The 18,028-nt window shown below is 41.6% G+C and overlaps 1 protein-coding gene across 2 annotated transcripts in view; it reads right to left on the reverse strand.

Annotated features, from left to right (window-relative positions):
- The window catches only part of Moca-cyp (nuclear cyclophilin protein Moca-cyp), a 67,556-nt gene that overhangs the window by 21,423 nt on the left and 28,105 nt on the right, over positions 1 to 18,028 (reverse strand). For both annotated transcript variants that reach the window (XM_070102526.1, XM_070102524.1), the window contains exons 8-9: positions 6,663 to 6,924; positions 5,974 to 6,075 (exon numbers count right to left, since the gene is read on the reverse strand). In XM_070102526.1, the coding sequence (XP_069958627.1) occupies positions 5,974 to 6,075; positions 6,663 to 6,924 (364 nt within the window). The remainder of the gene's footprint in view (positions 1 to 5,973; positions 6,076 to 6,662; positions 6,925 to 18,028) is intronic.

Consider the following 18,028-nt stretch of genomic DNA (forward strand, 5'->3'; position numbering starts at 1 on the left):
CAAAGGAAGGGGAGCACTGCAAGAGAGCTAGAAACCCACAGAGGGAGAGCAAGCGCACCGAGGTGCGTGAAAGGGGAAGTGGTGAAATAAAATAAAGAAGGAACAGAAACACGAGACAGGAGAGAGAAAGACAACCCAGAGGAGAAAAGGAGAGAGGAAAGGGGAAGAGGAAGAAGAAAAAGAAGAAGAAGAAAAAATGAGGATTCAGGTTAAGTCACGGGTGTTCTGAAGTTTGGAGCATTTTACAATGTAGTGGGAGAGGAAGGCATCTACAGAGACGAAGCCAGGGCTAAGGTTCATACAAGGAAAGTTGTGTATAAGAGAGGATTCAACTAAACGGCGACTGTTCGAGTTGGAAGTAGGGAAGACAGTTTTAGCAGAAGACCAGTCAATAGGATGGCTATGATCTCTGACGTGACAGAAAAGAGCATTGTTAGTGTCGGCAAGCCTAACACTATTTTTGTGCTCCCTAAGTCTGTCAGAAAGAGATCGACCAGTTTCTCCAAAGTATTGAAGAGGACAGGAGGAGCAAGAAATAGAGTAGACACCAGGAACATCTGTAGAGGGAGGAGAGGTATGAACGAGATTAGTGCGAAGAGTGTTAGTCTGGCGGAAGGTAAGCTTGATGTCTAAGGGACGGAGAGAATTGTTGAGATTAGAAAGACCGGAAATGTAGGGAAGGCAGAGGATAGAAGAGTTCCCATGAGTAGAGAGTTTGGGAGAGAAGAAATTGCGTTTAGCACGTGAGAGGGCAGAGTCTATGAAATGGGAAGGGTAGCCAAGACGGGAGAACGAATTATAAAGAGTGGAAATTTCTGCTGGAAGGAACTGAGGATCACAGATGCGGAGGGCACGGAGAAAGAGGGAGATAAGAACACTTTTCTTGACAGGGGAAGCATGATGGGAAAAGTAGTGAATGTACGTTGAGTCCCTCTTCACCAATGTCCCTCTTGATGATGTCCTTGATTTCCTTAGAGAGAAGGCCCATGAAGGGTTTCTTCATCTCCCTATCCCCACTGATGTCTTTCTTGATCTGATCCGCCTCTGTGTGGACTCCAACTCCTTTTCCTTCCAAGGGAAATATTATTCCCAAACCTTCGGTGTCGCTATGGGCTCTCCTCTCTCTCCTGTCCTTGCTAATCTTTACATGGAATACTTCGAGACTGTTCTTCTTCCTACCCTCGATGTGCAACCTTCACTCTGGCTCCGCTATGTGGATGACATCTTTGCTCTGTGGCCTCATGACTCCAGTCTCTTCCAACCTTTTCTTGAAGCTCTTAACAATCTTGCCCCTTCCATTAAGTTTAAAGCTGAATGGGAATCTAATTCCTTACTTCCTTTCCTTGATGTCCATGTCCACCGCTCAGATACAGGTTTTTCCTTTTCCGTTTACCGTAAACCTATGCACAGTGGCATGTACATTCACTACTTTTCCTATCATGCTTCCCCTGTCAAGAAAAGTGTTCTTATCTCCCTCTTTCTCCGTGCCCTCCGCATCTGTGATCCTCAGTTCCTTCCAGCAGAAATTTCCACTCTTTATAATTCGTTCTCCCGTCTTGGCTACCCTTCCCATTTCATAGACTCTGCCCTCTCACGTGCTAAACGCAATTTCTTCTCTCCCAAACTCTCTACTCATGGGAACTCTTCTATCCTCTGCCTTCCCTACATTTCCGGTCTTTCTAATCTCAACAATTCTCTCCGTCCCTTAGACATCAAGCTTACCTTCCGCCAGACTAACACTCTTCGCACTAATCTCGTTCATACCTCTCCTCCCTCTACAGATGTTCCTGGTGTCTACTCTATTTCTTGCTCCTCCTGTCCTCTTCAATACTTTGGAGAAACTGGTCGATCTCTTTCTGACAGACTTAGGGAGCACAAAAATAGTGTTAGGCTTGCCGACACTAACAATGCTCTTTTCTGTCACGTCAGAGATCATAGCCATCCTATTGACTGGTCTTCCCTACTTCCAACTCGAACAGTCGCCGTTTAGTTGAATCCTCTCTTATACACAACTTTCCTTGTATGAACCTTAGCCCTGGCTTCGTCTCTGTAGATGCCTTCCTCTCCCACTACATTGTAAAATGCTCCAAACTTCAGAACACCCGTGACTTAACCTGAATCCTCATTTTTTTCTTCTTCTTCTTTTTCTTCTTCCTCTTCCCCTTTCCTCTCTCCTTTTCTCCTCTGGGTTGTCTTTCTCTCTCCTGTCTCGTGTTTCTGTTCCTTCTTTATTTTATTTCACCACTTCCCCTTTCACGCACCTCGGTGCGCTTGCTCTCCCTCTGTGGGTTTCTAGCTCTCTTGCAGTGCTCCCCTTCCTTTGTATTTGACTGGCTCGTCTTCCTTATTTCCCACTTCTACCACTACCACTACTACTACCTCTTCTTCTTCTACTACATCTACTGATGAAATTAGACACATGTGCGGCGTCTGGTTGTCTTTGTTGTGGACGTTTCGCCATCCAGTGGCTGGCTGGATGGCGAAACGTCTACGGTGGGGATGCCCGGGTGTTGTGCATGTGTCATTTCATCCTGTCGGTATTATATACAATTCTTGTACTACTACTACTACTACTTCTACCACTACTACTACCTCCACCTCTTCCTGCCTATATATAGCCGTTCTGCTCCTCCTCTGTTAGTGTGACTTTGTCAATGGTCCAAGTCGGACCGAAACGTCGTCGTAAGCTTCTGTCTTTTATGTGCGGGTTATTTGTGTATCGTTCCAGTCACGGTATTGTGCCTTTTTGTTATTAATTATTTAGTGCAAAAATTATAGGGGGATAAGTCTGTTGAGTATACCTGGTAAAGTGTATGGTAGAGTTATTATTGAAAGAATTAAGAGTAAGATGGAGAATAGGATAGCAGATGAACAAGGAGGCTTTAGGAAAGGTAGGGGGTGTGTGGACTAGGTGTTTACAGTGAAACACATAAGTGAACAGTATTTAGATACGGCTAAAGAGGTCTTTGTGGCATTTATGGATTTGGAAAAGGCATATGACAGGGTGGATAGGGGGGCAATGTGGCAGATGTTGCAGGTGTATGGTGTAGGAGGTAGGTTACTGAAAGCAGTGAAGAGTTTTTATGAGGATAGTGAGGCTCAAGTTAGAGTACGTAGGAAAGAGGGAAATTATTTCCCAGTAAAAGTAGGCCTTAGACAAGGATATGCGATGTCACCATGGTTGTTTAATATACAGTATTTATAGATGGGGTTGTAAGAGAAGTAAATGCGAGGGTCTTGGCAAGAGGCGTGGAGTTAAAAGATAAAGAATCACACAAAGTGGGAGTTGTCACAGTTGCTCTTTGCTGATGACACTGTGCCCTTGGGAGATTCTGAAGAGAAGTTGCAGAGATTGGTGGATGAATTTGGTAGGGTGTGCAAAAGAAGAAAATCAAAAGTGAATACAGGAAAGAGTAAGGTTATGAGGATAACAAAAAGATTAGGTGATGAAAGATTGGATATCAGATTGGAGGGAGAGAGTATGGAGGAGGTGAATGTATTCAGATATTTGGGAGTGGACGTGTCAGCGGATGGGTCTATGAAAGATGAGGTGAATCATAGAATTGATGAGGGGAAAAGGGTGAGCGGTGCACTTAGGAGTCTGTGGAGACGAAGAACTTTGTCCTTGGAGGCAAAGAGGGGAATGTATGAGAGTATAGTTTTACCAACGCTCTTATATGGGTGTGAAGCATGGGTGATGAATGTTGCAGCGAGGAGAAGGCTGGAGGCAGTGGAGATGTCATGTCTGAGGGCAATGTGTGGTGTGAATATAATGCAGAGAATTCGTAGTTTGGAAGTTAGGAGGAGGTGCGGGATTACCAAAACTGTTGTCCAGAGGGCTGAGGAAGGGTTGTTGAGGTGGTTCGGACATGTAGAGAGAATGGAGCGAAACAGAGTGACTTCAAGAGTGTATCAGTCTATAGTGGAAGGAAGGCGGGGTAGGGGTCGGGGTTGGCCTAGGAAAGGTTGGAGGGAGGGGGTAAAGGAAGTTTTGTGTGCGAGGGGCTTGGACTTCCAGCAGGCATGCGTGAGCGTGTTTGATAGGAGTGAATAGAGACAAATGGTTTTTAATACTTGACGTGCTGTTGGAGTGTGAGCAAAGTAACATTTATGAAGGGGTTCAGGGAAACCGGCAGGCCGGACTTGAGTCCTGGAGATGGGAAGTACAGTGCCTGCACTCTGAAGGAGGGGTGTTAATGTTGCAGTTTAAAAACTGTAGTGTACAGCACCCTTCTGGCAAGACAGTGATGGAGTGAATGATGGTGAAAGTTTTTTCTTTTTCGGGCCACCCTGCCTTGGTGGGAATCGGCCAGTGTGATAATAATAATAATAAGTAAATCCATTTTCCAGTTAAGATTGAAAAAACTAGACCAAATGAAAAATCTTTTTACTGCTGGACTGCATATAATAATATATGATGTAGAGTATATAAAATCACATCATCATATGTAGCATTAAATTCCTGAAACATATGTTTTAATTTTGTGCCCGTTTGTAGCATTACTGCACTAGTAGAATAGCATATTTGCTGAGCATGGTTTTAGTGGGAGCGAGTCAAGTGGAAGGGGTGTAAATAGTGGTAAATACACACAGTATATAGCCACACTAAGTAAATATCAATGTAACATATACCTTGACACAACATGGCAAAATGCTATTATAGAAGAAGGAAGGATTATTATTTTAGCTCTCTCTCTCTCTCAAAAAAAAAAAAAAAAAAAAAAAAAAAAAAAATTATTACAATTTTAATGTAACTGAAAGCTTGAGCAATAAGTTTTCTAGTAATTCCTAAATATTGCAAAGCCTAATATCCTAGTCTTCCCTAATATCTGTTAGTGTAATGGTGTTCAATGGTGAGAGAAGCATTTAGACATAATGGAGGCAAAAATTACAAAAAACTACAAGGGTATTGTATATCCAAGACTCTGAGATGGACATTCAGTGACAAAATAAGGTCTAGATGAAAGGTTAACAAAAATATCAAGGTACCTCTTTCCCCCAAAAAATTAAAGCTGTGGTTCAACTCACTGACAAGTTGTATGCAGCTTCTGAATATAAAGTTAAATGCAATCTTTCAGGAAATGGGAGTAAAGGAATTTGTGAGATGTATTAAACTTTGTTTTCAAAGTTAAAAAGTAAAAACTAGCACATCGTGCATGCATGGAAGGGCCTCTAGAGACAGAGGACTATTGAGAGTGGTGAAGTGATTCATCTTTTGGAGAGTTCACGCAGTTTTGTGAGTTTAATTCTCTTTGTTAAGTAATCTGTATATACACACAAGTGTTTCTAAGACAAAAACAATTTCTCATTCTCCCCAATTTATATCTGGTTAACATTCCAGTAGTCGGTATTAAGTCTTCATTATTAAGATTAATAAAAAATTTAGCATTTAATAGTATTAATAAACAATTTTGTATTTTTTTTTTTAACACATTGGCTGTTTCCCACCGAGGCAGGGTGACTCGAAAAAGAAATACGTACCTCCACCATCCTTCACACTATCACTGTCTTGCCAGAGGCTTGCAGATACGACAGTTTAGATGTCACTCTAAACAGCATACATCCCAAACCCCTCCTAGTGCAGGCACTGTGCTTTCCACCTCCAGGACTCAAGTCCATCTAACCAGTTTCCCCGAAACCCTTCACAAAATATTACCCTGTTCACACTCCAACAGCTCATCAAGTCCCAAAATTCATTCATCTCCACTCACTCCCATTAAACACACTCTTGGTAAACCACTTGTTAGTATACCCCCTTAATGGGGAATACTAGTAAGAGTAGAATGAGATATGTAGGTTCTTTTCATCCATCCCTGGGTAAATAAGTGGTTAAATCAAGACTGTGGATAGATGCTGAAACTTTTAAGTGATAGTTAAGTGCTATATGCTAATTAACTCTGATAAGAGTAATCAGGAACCACATTCCTTCCCTGGTACAACAGTAATACCCACTTTCCTTCATTATCTAATTACCTGTAACTGATCGTAGGAGATGGTACGTCTCTGAGCTTGTCGCCAATGAGGTGGTGTCCTGCTGCGAGAACGACTGCGGGATGGTGATGGAGTGTGGTAGCGCTTAAATTAGAAAAAAATAATGTTAAAAATATTCAAATACCAGTATTGTATCTGATGAAATATGCTCAGAAACTACATATATATAAATACTGATATGACTGAGGGAGAAAGGAACTCTACAAATATACAGGCAAAATGTTTAAGGAACAGAAGGCAAACAAGATTATACAGTTTCAAAAGAAAATTGATTTCACTGGCTTTCACATGACAGAACAAAACATGTTTCATATATTAGCTCATAAAATAGGAAAATGAAAGATCATTAGATGTTAGGCCAGGAGAACTGTCTTTTTGTTAGGTCCAGTGAATCAAGTAAAAAAAAAAAAAAATGTGCTAAAACTGTGATTATGTCCCATATCAGCTGGAAGGTGATATCAATGAAGGTTACTGAACTAAATGCAGACAGCCTGGTTTCTCAAGCAACCAACAGGAAAGAGTGGCTGTGGCCTGGCTGGAAGAGAACTTTCTGTGACTCACCACACAGGATAATGAATGTGAATGAACAATCAAACCGGATACATGCCTCTATATACACAAGTTTATATAAATTTCTCCTTTGTAGAGAATTCAAAACTATATCATCTTACCAACGACCCCCTTCCCTTGACTTTGCGGCCACTCTTGGTATAGGCTCGCACTGTAGCCCGGGACCTTTCTCTGCCTCTGTCTTGGCGTCCTTCATTGTCACCATCCTTTTCTGGCCCCGCACGATACAAAAACCGATTTTTGGGAACATCTGGGATTTCATCAGGATTAATAACTGACACAGAAACTAGAGGGTGGCTGCAGTACTTAGCCTGATCACCACCTTCAGAGGTATCATCCTTGACTTCACCTTCCTCACCAGAGCTGACAAAAGAATTTACATAAAAACAATTAATGTACTAGTATTCATTTCTACTAATGGTTAGATATTTTGAGAAGTGGTATCAGACAGAGAAACTAAAACAAATAATTTCAATTATTATATTGAACTAATACATTAAACACTTTATAAGATTTCATTTCCCATTTCCTGAAAGATTATCGTGAACACCCGAGAAATTAAAGTACACCTACCATCCGACTTACGACCGAGTTCGGTTCCGAGAAACCAGTCGTAAGTCGAACTTTACTACTGAATATCAACAAAACATTTTTGTAATGACTTTATTTTATTGTTTTATTTTGGTATTTCATGTTTCACTTTACTTTTCATGCTGTTAGTACAGTGGACCCCCGGTTAACGATATTTTTTCACTCCAGAAGTATGTTCAGGTGCCAGTACTGACCGAATTTGTTCACATAAGGAATATTGTGAAGTAGATTAGTCCATTTCAGACCCCCAAACATACACATACAAATGCACTTACATAAATACACTTACATAATTGGTCGCTTTTGGAGGTAATCGTTATGCGGGGGTCCACTGTACTGTATTTTATACTGTAAGGATTAGGATAAACACTGTGTACAACATAAATAGTTTTTTATTTCCCAGATATTTGGCATAAAAAACACGGTCATAAGTCGAGTGGTCATAAGTCGAGCAGGTCGTAAGTCGGATGGTAGGTGCACAATATTTCTTGATGGCAGTTTTGGATATAAAAGTAAATGGGTCACTTCATGTCAAGTGGACCAATTTTGAAAATCATCCCCACCTGACCATCTGCAATTTCAATAAAATTTTACATGAAGGTTGGCATGTATGTCAAACTAACTTTGGCAAAATTTTAGTTCATGATATGCAATAGTAGTAATGCTACAGCCCTCAGAGTGGAGGCCTGTGAAAATTTCACAGACCCGCAGCACACAATCAACAATGTTCAGTTGATTGCTGTGGCATATCTAGAAAAGTAAAAGTTGTGTAAGTAGACATGTCTATACAACTTTTGGAGCTGATTTCAAGAATTGCAGTTCTAAAACTTGCATATTTTTCCTTTTTTTTCATGGTATGAAGCCAAAGAAAGAAAAAAAATGTGACGTAAAATTAAATCTTGAATTCAGCGGCCTATATCTCTAAAGGAAAACATTATTGTAGCCAGCTACCCAAGTAGACATCGTCACAATCTTAAAATATCAGACTCCAAACATTTTCAGTTCCTGGGCTAATGTAACTAAAAATGCCCTCACAGACCTCACAGTGAACTCTAAGCCATTTTTTCTGACAACCAATAGCAAAAAAACAATACAACCAATTTTCCTAAAAAAACCTTCATTAGAAAGAGCAGATTCTAAACTACAAGATATCTATTATTTGGATAGGCATTTTGTCTCTGAAGTGAGAAAACAAGCCAAAAATAAGGCGAGTTTTGGTTTGTGCAATGTTATAACGAAAACCAACATATGAGTTTTTTGAGACATGAGCCGTCGCTCGGTTGATTTTTTTCTCTGAGTTATGGGTGAGCTTCCGTTTCAACCCACACACCTCGCTTGTTTATCTGTGCTTTAATTCCATGGACATAATCCTGTTTTTCTCCTGAGCACTGTCCTCTGCACTTACTTTCTTAGGACCCATGATTAGAAACTAAGAAATTTGGCAAAACACAGTGGACCCCCGCATAACGATTACCTCCGAATGCGACCAATTATGTAAGTGTATTTAAGTAAGTGCATTTGTACGTGTATGTTTGGGGGTCTGAAATGGACTAATCTACTTCACAATATTTCTTATGGGAACAAATTCGGTCAGTACTGGAACCTGAACATACTTCTGGAGTGAAAAAATATCGTTAACCGGGGGTCCACTGTAACTGCACAAAACGCAAGCAAAACACGAGAGAAATGCTTCCACGGCGAGGTAAACAGTGCACTGAGTTGGCAGCGTTCTGTAGCTCGTCATTTCTTGCCATATGTATCTTTCTTCCTAGGTAGTAGGTTGGTAGACAGCAACCGCCCAGGGAGGTACTACCGTCCTGCCAAGTGAGTGTAAAACAGAAGCCTGTAATTGTTTTACACAATGGTAGGATTGCTGGTGTCTTTTTTCTCTGTCTCATACACATGCAAGATTTCAGGTACATCTTGCTACTTCTACTTACACTTAGGTCACACTACACATATATGTACATACCCCTTTGGGTTTTCTTCTATTTTCTTTCTAGTTCTTGTTCTTGTTGTTTATTTCCTGTTATCTCCATGGGAAAGTGGAACAGAATTCTTGCTCCGTAAGCCATGCGTGTTGTAAGAGGCGACTAAAATGCCGGGAGCAAGGGGCTAGGAACACGTGCGTGAGCGTGTTAGATAGGAGTGAATGGAGACGAATAATACATGGGACCTAACGATCTGTTGGAGTGTGAAAAGGGTAATATTTAGTGAAGGGATTCAGGGAAACCGGTTATTTTCATATAGTCGGACTTGAGTCCTGGAAATGGGAAGTACAATGCCCGCACTTTAAAGGAGGGGTTTGGGATATTGGCAGTTTGGAGGGATATGTTGTGTATCTTTGTATGTGAATGCTTCTAAACTGTGTATTCTGAGCACCTGTGCGAGTGTGGTGAAAGTGTTGAATGATGATGAAAGTATTTTCTTTTTGGGGATTTTCTTTCTTTTTTGGGTCACCCTGCCTCGGTGGGAGACGGCCGACTTGTTGAAAAAAAAAAAAAAGGAGGAAGTTTCGTTTTTCCTTTTGGGCCACCCCGCCTCGGTGGGATACAGCCGGTGTGTTGAATGGAAGAAGAATAATTATTATTATCCTAGGTAGTAGGTTGGTTAACAGCAACTGCCCTGTCGGCCGTCTCCCACCGAGGCAAGGTGACCCAAAAAGAAAGAAAATCCCCACAAAGAAAAAACTTTCATCTTCATTCAACACTTTCACACATAATCACTGTTTTTGCAGAGGTGCTCAGAACACAACAGTTTAGAAGCATATACGTATAAAGATACACAACATATCCCTCCAAACTGCTAATATCCCGAAACCCCTCCTTTAGAGTGCAGGCATTGTACTTCCCATTTATAGGACTCAAGTCCGGCTATATAAAAATAACTGGTTTCCCTGAATCCCTTCACTAAATATTACCCTGCTCACACTCCAACAGATCGTCAGGTCCCAAATACCATTTCACTCCTATCGAACACGCTCATGTACACTTGCTGGAAGTCTAAGCCCCTCGCCCACAAAACCTCCCTTACCCCTTCCTTCCAACCTTTTTGAGGACGACCCCTACCCTGACTTCCTTCCCCTACAGATTTAAATGCTCTCCATGTCATTCTACTTTGATCCATTCTCTCTAAATGACCAAACCACCTCAACAACCCCTCTTCAGCCCTCTGACTAATACTTTTATTAACTCCACACCTCCTAATTTCCACACTCTACTATAACCCACTTTTCACATCCAACCTTTATTGTATTCCACATAATCCTTGAATTAATACATTTATAGTCTCTCTTTTCCTGCCATGACTTATCCTTCAACATTATTGCTACTACTCCTTTAGCTCTAACTCTATTTGAAACCCCTGACCTAATCCCATTTATTCCTCTCCACTGAAACTCTCCCACCCCCTTCACCTTTGTTTCACTTAAAGCCAGTACATCCAGCTTCTTCTCATTCATAACATCCACAATCATCTCTTTCTTATCATTTGCACAACATCCACGCACATTCAGACTTCCCACTTAAACAATTTTCTTCTTCTTATTCTTTTTAGTAATTATTATAGGAAAAGGGGTTACTAGTTCTTGTTCTTGTTTATTTCCTATTATCTCCATGGGGAAGTGGAACAGAATTCTTCCTCCGTAAGCCATGCGTGTTGTAAGAGGCGACTAAAATGCCAGAAAGGGGCTAGTAACCCCTTCTCCTGTATTACTAAACATAAAAGGAGAAACTTTCGTTTCTCCTTTTGGGCCACCCCGCCTCGGTGGGATACAGCTGGTGTGTTGAAAGAAGAAAAATTATTACAGTGGTCCCTCGTTGTTCATAATTAATCCGTTCCTGGAGCCGTTACTATAAACGAAATTTACGATTTACGAATCAATTTTCCCCATAAGAAATAATGTAAATACAATTAATCCGTTCCTGACACCCAGAAGTATTAAAACAAAAAAAATTTTAACATGAAATATACATGTAGTACATAAACAATACAATGGGAAATGATGAATGAAAAATTAACAGCATAACACTTACCTTTATTGGAGATTCTTCTTAGTGTATGGGAGACTGGAGGAGGAGGAGAGAGTGGATTGTTTATAGTTTGGAAGGGGAATCCCCTTCCATCAACACCTCAGGTACCATTTGCTTTTCTGGGGTTGCTTCTCTTCTCTGTTTCTTAATGCCACTAGGACCACCTTGAGAGTCACTGGAGTCCTGTCTCACAAAATAACTGTGGAGAGAGCTCTGTTTCTGGAGTCTCTTTAATATTTCCCTAAAATGGCCCAAGACTTTGTCACTGTACATGTTGCCAACCTGGCTTGCAACAACCTTGTTAGGGTGATGTTTCTCTATAAAGCTTTCCATCTTACCCCACATAGTAAAAATCTCTTTAATTTCTGAAGAAGGCACCTTCTTCCATCTCTCTTCCTCCTCCTCTGCAGCAAGATTCTGAGCTGCGATGTGTTGCTCTTCCTGCTGAAGCTCTTGCAGCTCCTCAGTGGTGAGCTCTTCATTGTGGTCTTCCACCAATTCTTCCACATCCTCCAAACTCACATCCAACCCCATGGAACTCCCCAGTGCCACAATTGATTTTACAACAGACATAGGCTCATTAGGGTCAGTCCCAAATCCTTCAAAATCCCTCTTGTCGACACAATCTGGCCACAATTTTCTCCAGGCAGAGTTCAAAGTCCTGGTAGTCACTCCCTCCCAAGCCGTACCTATAAGGGTTATGCAGTGGAGGATGCTGAAGTGTTCTCTCCAAAATTCCCTTAGGGCCAAGTGAGTGTGTATGGTCACAGTCAAGCACCTGTGAAACATTGCTTTTGTGTAGAGTTTTTTAAAGTTTGCAATAACCTGCTGGTCAATGGGTTGGAGGAGAGGAGTGGTATTCGGGGGCAAGAACTTTACTGTGATGAACCCAAACTCCTCGAAAATTAGGTCATCCAAGTTTGGAGGATGAGCAGATGCATTGTCCATTACTAGCACGCACTTGAGATCCAATTTCTTTTCCAGGAGATACTCCTTCACACTAGGGCCAAACACTTCATTGAACCACTCGACGAAAATTTCCCTCTTGTCCCATGCCTTACTATTAGATTTCCAAAACACACACAATTTACTCTTCATAACATTGTTTTTCCTGAACACTCTGGGATTTTCAGAATGGTACACTAGTAATGGCTTCACTTTGAAATCCCCACTAGCATTAGCGCAGAACATTAGCGTCAGCCTGTCTTTCATAGGCTTATGTCCTGGCATTGCCTTTTCCTCTTGTGTAATGAAGGTCCTCTTTGGCATTTTCTTCCAAAAGAGGTCTGTTTCGTCACAACTGAACACTTGTTCAGGTTTCAGTCCTTCACTGTTTATGTACTCCTGGAATTCATGCACATATTTTTCAGCCGCCTTGTGGTCCGAACTGGCAGCCTCACCATGCCTTACCACACTGTGTATGCCAGTACGGTTCTTAAATCTCTCAAACCAGCCTTTGCTGGCTTTAAATTCACTCACTTCACCACTATTTGCAGGCAATTTCTTTACCAAATCTTTATGCAACTGCCTAGCCTTTTCACAAATAAACGAAGTCATAAGAGTATCTCCTGCTAATTGTTTCTCATTTATCCACACCAATAATAACTTCTCAACCTCTTCCAGTACTGGTGATCTCATTTTTGTCAGCATAGCTACTCCCTTTGCAACAACAGCATCCTTTATTTCATTTTTCTTGGCCACTATGGAACATAAGGTTGTGTAGGGTTTCTTATACATCCTGGACAGTTCAGCCACACTTGTACCACTTTCATATTGTTCAATGATGGTTTTCTTAAATTCAATCATATTTCTCACCTTCTTTACCACAGGCTTGGCACTAGGAGCTTTCTTTGGAGCCATGGTAGCTTATTTAGTACTTGCAAGCACTAAAATAAATGGAATATTATGAAATATTTCGCTGGAGCACGCGAGGGGGGCCTTCGCTCACTGGTAAACAATGCCAGACTGGCTGCCGCCCTGGCTCATGCCGTGCGTACGCGTCCTGGACGAACTACGACTCGCGAGTCAATCTATGAAAAGCAAGTCCATGTTTATACGAAAATACCCCTATGATTGGCGAATTTTACAATTGCTGAAAAATATGTGCATGAATTCCAGGAGTACATAAACAGTGAAGGACTGAAACCTGAACAAGTGTTCAATTGTGACGAAACAGGCCTCTTTTGGAAGAAAATGCCAAAGAGGACCTTCATTACACAAGAGGAAAAGGCAATGCCAGGACACAAGCCTATGAAAGACAGGCTGACGCTAATGTTCTGCGCTAATGCTAGTGGGGATTTCAAAGTGAAGCCATTACTAGTGTACCATTCTGAAAATCCCAGTGTGTTCAGGAAAAACAATGTTATGAAGAGTAAATTGTGTGTGTTTTGGAAATCTAATAGTAAGGCATGGGTCACGAGGGAAATTTTCGTCGAGTGGTTCAATGAAGTGTTTGGCCCTAGTGTGAAGGAGTATCTCCTGGAAAAGAAATTGGATCTCAAGTGCGTGCTAGTAATGGACAATGCATCTGCTCATCCTAAAAAATTGGATGACCTAATTTTCGAGGAGTTTGGGTTCATCACAGTAAAGTTCTTGCCCCCAAATACCACTCCTCTCCTCCAACCCATGGACCAGCAGGTTATTGCAAACTTTAAAAAACTCTACACAAAAGCAATGTTTCACAGGTGCTTGACTGTGACCACAGACACTCACTTGACCCTAAGGGAATTTTGGAGAGAACACTTCAGCATCCTCCACTGCATAACCCTTATAGGTATGGCTTGGGAGGGAGTGACTACCAGGACTCTGAACTCTGCCTGGAGAAAATTGTGGCCAGATTGTGTCGACAAGAGGGATTTTGAAGAATTTGGGACTGACCCTAATGAGCCTATGTCTGTTGTAAAATCAATTGTGGCACTGGGGAGTTCCATGGGGTTGGATGTGAGTTTGGAGGATGTGGAAGAATTGGTGGAAGAACACAATGAAGAGCTCACCACTGAGGAGCTGCAAGAGCTTCAGCAGGAAGAGCAACACATTGCAGCTCAGAATCTTGCTGCAGAGGAGGAAGAGAGATGAAAGAAGGTGCCTTCTTCAGAAATTAAAGAGATTTTTACTATGTGGGGTAAGATGGAAAGCTTTATGGAGAAACATCACCCTAACAAGGTTGTTGCAAGCCAGATTGGCAACATGTACAGTGACAAAGTCTTGGGCCATTTTAGGGAAGTGTTAAAGTGATGCCAGAAACAGAGCTCTCTCCACAGTTATTTTGTGAGACAGGACTCCAGTGACTCTCAAGGTGGTCCTAGTGGCATTAAGAAACAGAGAAGAGAAGCAACCCCAGAAAAGCAAATGGTACCTGAGATGTTGATGGAAGGGGATTCCCCTTCCAAACTATAAACAATCCACTCTCTCTCCTCCTCCAGTCACCCATACACTAAGAAGAATCTTCAATAAAGGTAAGTGTTATGCTGTTAATGTTTCATTCATCATTTCCCATTGTATTGTTTATGTACTACATGCATATTTCATGTTAAAAAATTTTTTGTTTTAATACTTCTGGGTGTCAGGAACGGTTTAATTGTATTTAATTATTTCTTATGGGGAAAATTGATTCGTAAATCGTAAATTTCGTTTATAGTAACGGCTCCAGGAACGGATTAATTACGAATAACGAGGGACCACCGTACAATGTTTCAGTGTTTTCCTTATGAAACTAGTTATCTAGTGCAGTTAGCCTCACAAACACTCCATTTTCTCTTATAAGAGTATGGGAATGGCGGGAGTGGGAATGGCTGCCACCACTAGTCACGTAATGACATATTTTATTCATTCTAGAGTATATATCATGTTACCATGTTATTTATATTGTTAATTATGTCATATTAGATTAATTGTGATAGATAAATAAGCCGTAGAGTTGATATTAGCGTGATATTGAAGTATTTTGTCCTGCCTCCTGAGAGCAGGAATTCCGCTGGAACAGATTAATGGCATTTCAATTAATTTAAATGGGGAAAATTGATTTGATATACGTGCAAAATGAATTACGAGCTAGGTCACGGAACGGATTAACCCTTTGACTGTCGTGGTCATATATATACGTCATGGGAGATACCGTGTTTGACGTATCTATACGCATAAATTCTAGCGGCTTCAAAGCAAGCGGGAGAGGGCTGGTAGGCCTACACGAGAGAGAATGGGTCTCAGTGGTCGGTGTGCACCCTGTGAAAAAAATCTGGGACTCAGCGGTGCATTGTGGGAACGCCATCTTGGTAGTCCATTTTCACCATGCCTCGCGGTAAGAAGTTCCTCACTCCTTGGCAGATTGGAGGTCTTTTGTTCCCTAGTGATAGCTCAAACAGTGATGATAGTGTCAGTGAAAGTGAATTCCCTGGTTTTGAAGCGGGTGTGACCGAGAAAATTACCCAGGATAACATAATTAGTGATGAAAACCCAGATGACCCACAACCATCCACCTCTGGTGCTGGGCCGGCTCGTTCATGTTCACCTGTACCAGGACAAAAGAGGAAACTATTTGCCCGTGTACAAGACTCAGATGTGAGCAGTGCAAGTGATAGTGATAGTGATTTCAAGCTTACTGAAAGCACTTCTAATTGTGACAGTGAGGGTGAATATTCCCCAGTGAAGCAGCAGTATATATGACGTCGCATGCGGTCTGGTAGTGTGCCATATGCTCTTCCAAGAGGAAGGAGTACATCTCGGAGCACATCCCGTGGCCCTACACCACGTCCTGAGAGTGAAGATGACGATATTGTTACGATGGGTATAAATGATGTGAGTGAGGCAGCAGGCGGTGGTGGTGATAGTGACGGTGGCATGAGTCATGTGACACCAGCAGCGGGCCACGCTACTGACTCTGCACAACTACAACCAGCCTCGGCTGACCCCACACTCTTACAACCACAACCACAACCTGCACAACCACAACGACATTACAATATCCAGAACGCACCAGCTGACCGCATCTGGGATTGGCAGCAAGATGACGAGTTTGTTCCCAATCCCCATGACTTTGATGGAGGACAAACTGGAATACGGCCATCATGTACACTTGGGAACAATCCCACTGAACTGGAATGCTTTCAGTTGTTCTTCGATGAACCCCTGATGGACATTATTGTCAGGGAAAGCAATACATACTATGAGTACACCATGGCAAACACTATTCTGTCACCAAGATCACGCCTACACCAGTGGAAGGACACAACTGTGGCAGAGATGTATCTGTTCTTTGCCACAATAATGCTTATGCCACAAGTGTATAAGCATAGTGTCAACACATACTGGGCGACAGACCACCTGATTTTAACCCCTGCTTTCAGTGACATTATACCAGTGAATAGATTTGTGTTACTGTTACGTATGTTACACTTTTCAGACAAAACCAGGCCTGACAGAAGCGACAGGTTATATGAGATCAGACGTGTGTTTATGTACCTGAAACAAAAGTGCTGTATGTATTTTTATCCCTTCAGGAAGCTTGTTATAGACGAGTCTTTGATTTTGTTCAAAGGAAGACTCTCATTCAAGCAGTATATACCAAGCAAGAGGAAACACTTTGGTTTAAAGTTATTTGTTCTGTGTGATTGCAAAACTGGTCTGGTTTTGGATATAATTGTGTACACTGGCGGTAAAACAATGGAAGATACCAGGAAGTTACTGGGTATCTCTGGTGATGTGGTTAGAACAATGATGGAGCCATATCTTGGTAAGGGGCATATTTTATATACTGACAACTGGTACACAAGCCCTATACTCAGTGATTTCTTGCATATGAACATGACAGATGTGTGTGGCACAGTGCGTAGAAATCGTAAACATATGCCTAGGTTCGAAGCTGGCAGTCGTAGAGGCGAAGTGCAGGTGTTTGCTGCCAATGACATCATGGCATTTCAGTGGCATGACAAACGTGATGTCACACTGCTGACATCAGTTCACCGACACGAAATGGTAGACACTGGCAAGCAGAAGAGAGAGACCAATGAACCTATTGTAAAACCTGCAGCTGTGATGGATTACAACCTCAATATGCGCTTAGTGGACAAATGTGACATGCAGATTGGGTTTGCTGTGTTCGCAAGAGTTATAAGTGGTACATAAAACTGTTTTTCCATCTTCTTGACATTTCCATGCTGAATGCTTATAATATGTATAAGTTGAAGACCAAGAACAAACCCAAATATGGTGAATTTTGTTTGTCAGTCATCAGACAAATAATATTCAAGTACCAAGAAACAACACCTGCAATAGACCAGCGCCCACGAAATTATCAACACGTCCTCTCGTCTGAGGCCTGGTGATCACTACCTCATACCACTGCCAGCTACTACTGCCAAGAAAAATGCTCAGAAGAGGTGTTTTGTCTGTGGACATACCACAAAACGCCCACAAAAACGCAGAGACACTCGTTTTATGTGTGAGGAGTGTAAGACACCATTGTGCTTATACCCGTGTTTCAAAGAATTCCACAAGCTGCAGCACTTCTAATAAAGTGTCCAGTGATTGTACATATGTACAGTGGACCCCCAGTTAACGATATTTTTTCACTCCAGAAGTATGTTCAGGTGCCAGTACTGACCGAATTTGTTCCCATAAGAAATATTGTGAAGCAGATTAGTCCATTTCAGACCCCCAAACATACACATACAAACGCACTTACATAAATACACTTATATAATTAGTCACATTCGGAGGTAATCGTTATGCGGGGGTCCACTGTATATATATTATAAAACAATCGTAATAAACATTTGTTTACATTGTTTGTTTGTGTAAACAAGTTTTAGCAACATTATAATGATACGAGTGTTTTTGCTATAATTGTG

This window comes from Cherax quadricarinatus, chromosome 82 (assembly GCF_038502225.1).
Source record: "Cherax quadricarinatus isolate ZL_2023a chromosome 82, ASM3850222v1, whole genome shotgun sequence".
Classification (NCBI taxonomy): Eukaryota; Metazoa; Arthropoda; class Malacostraca; order Decapoda; family Parastacidae; genus Cherax; species Cherax quadricarinatus.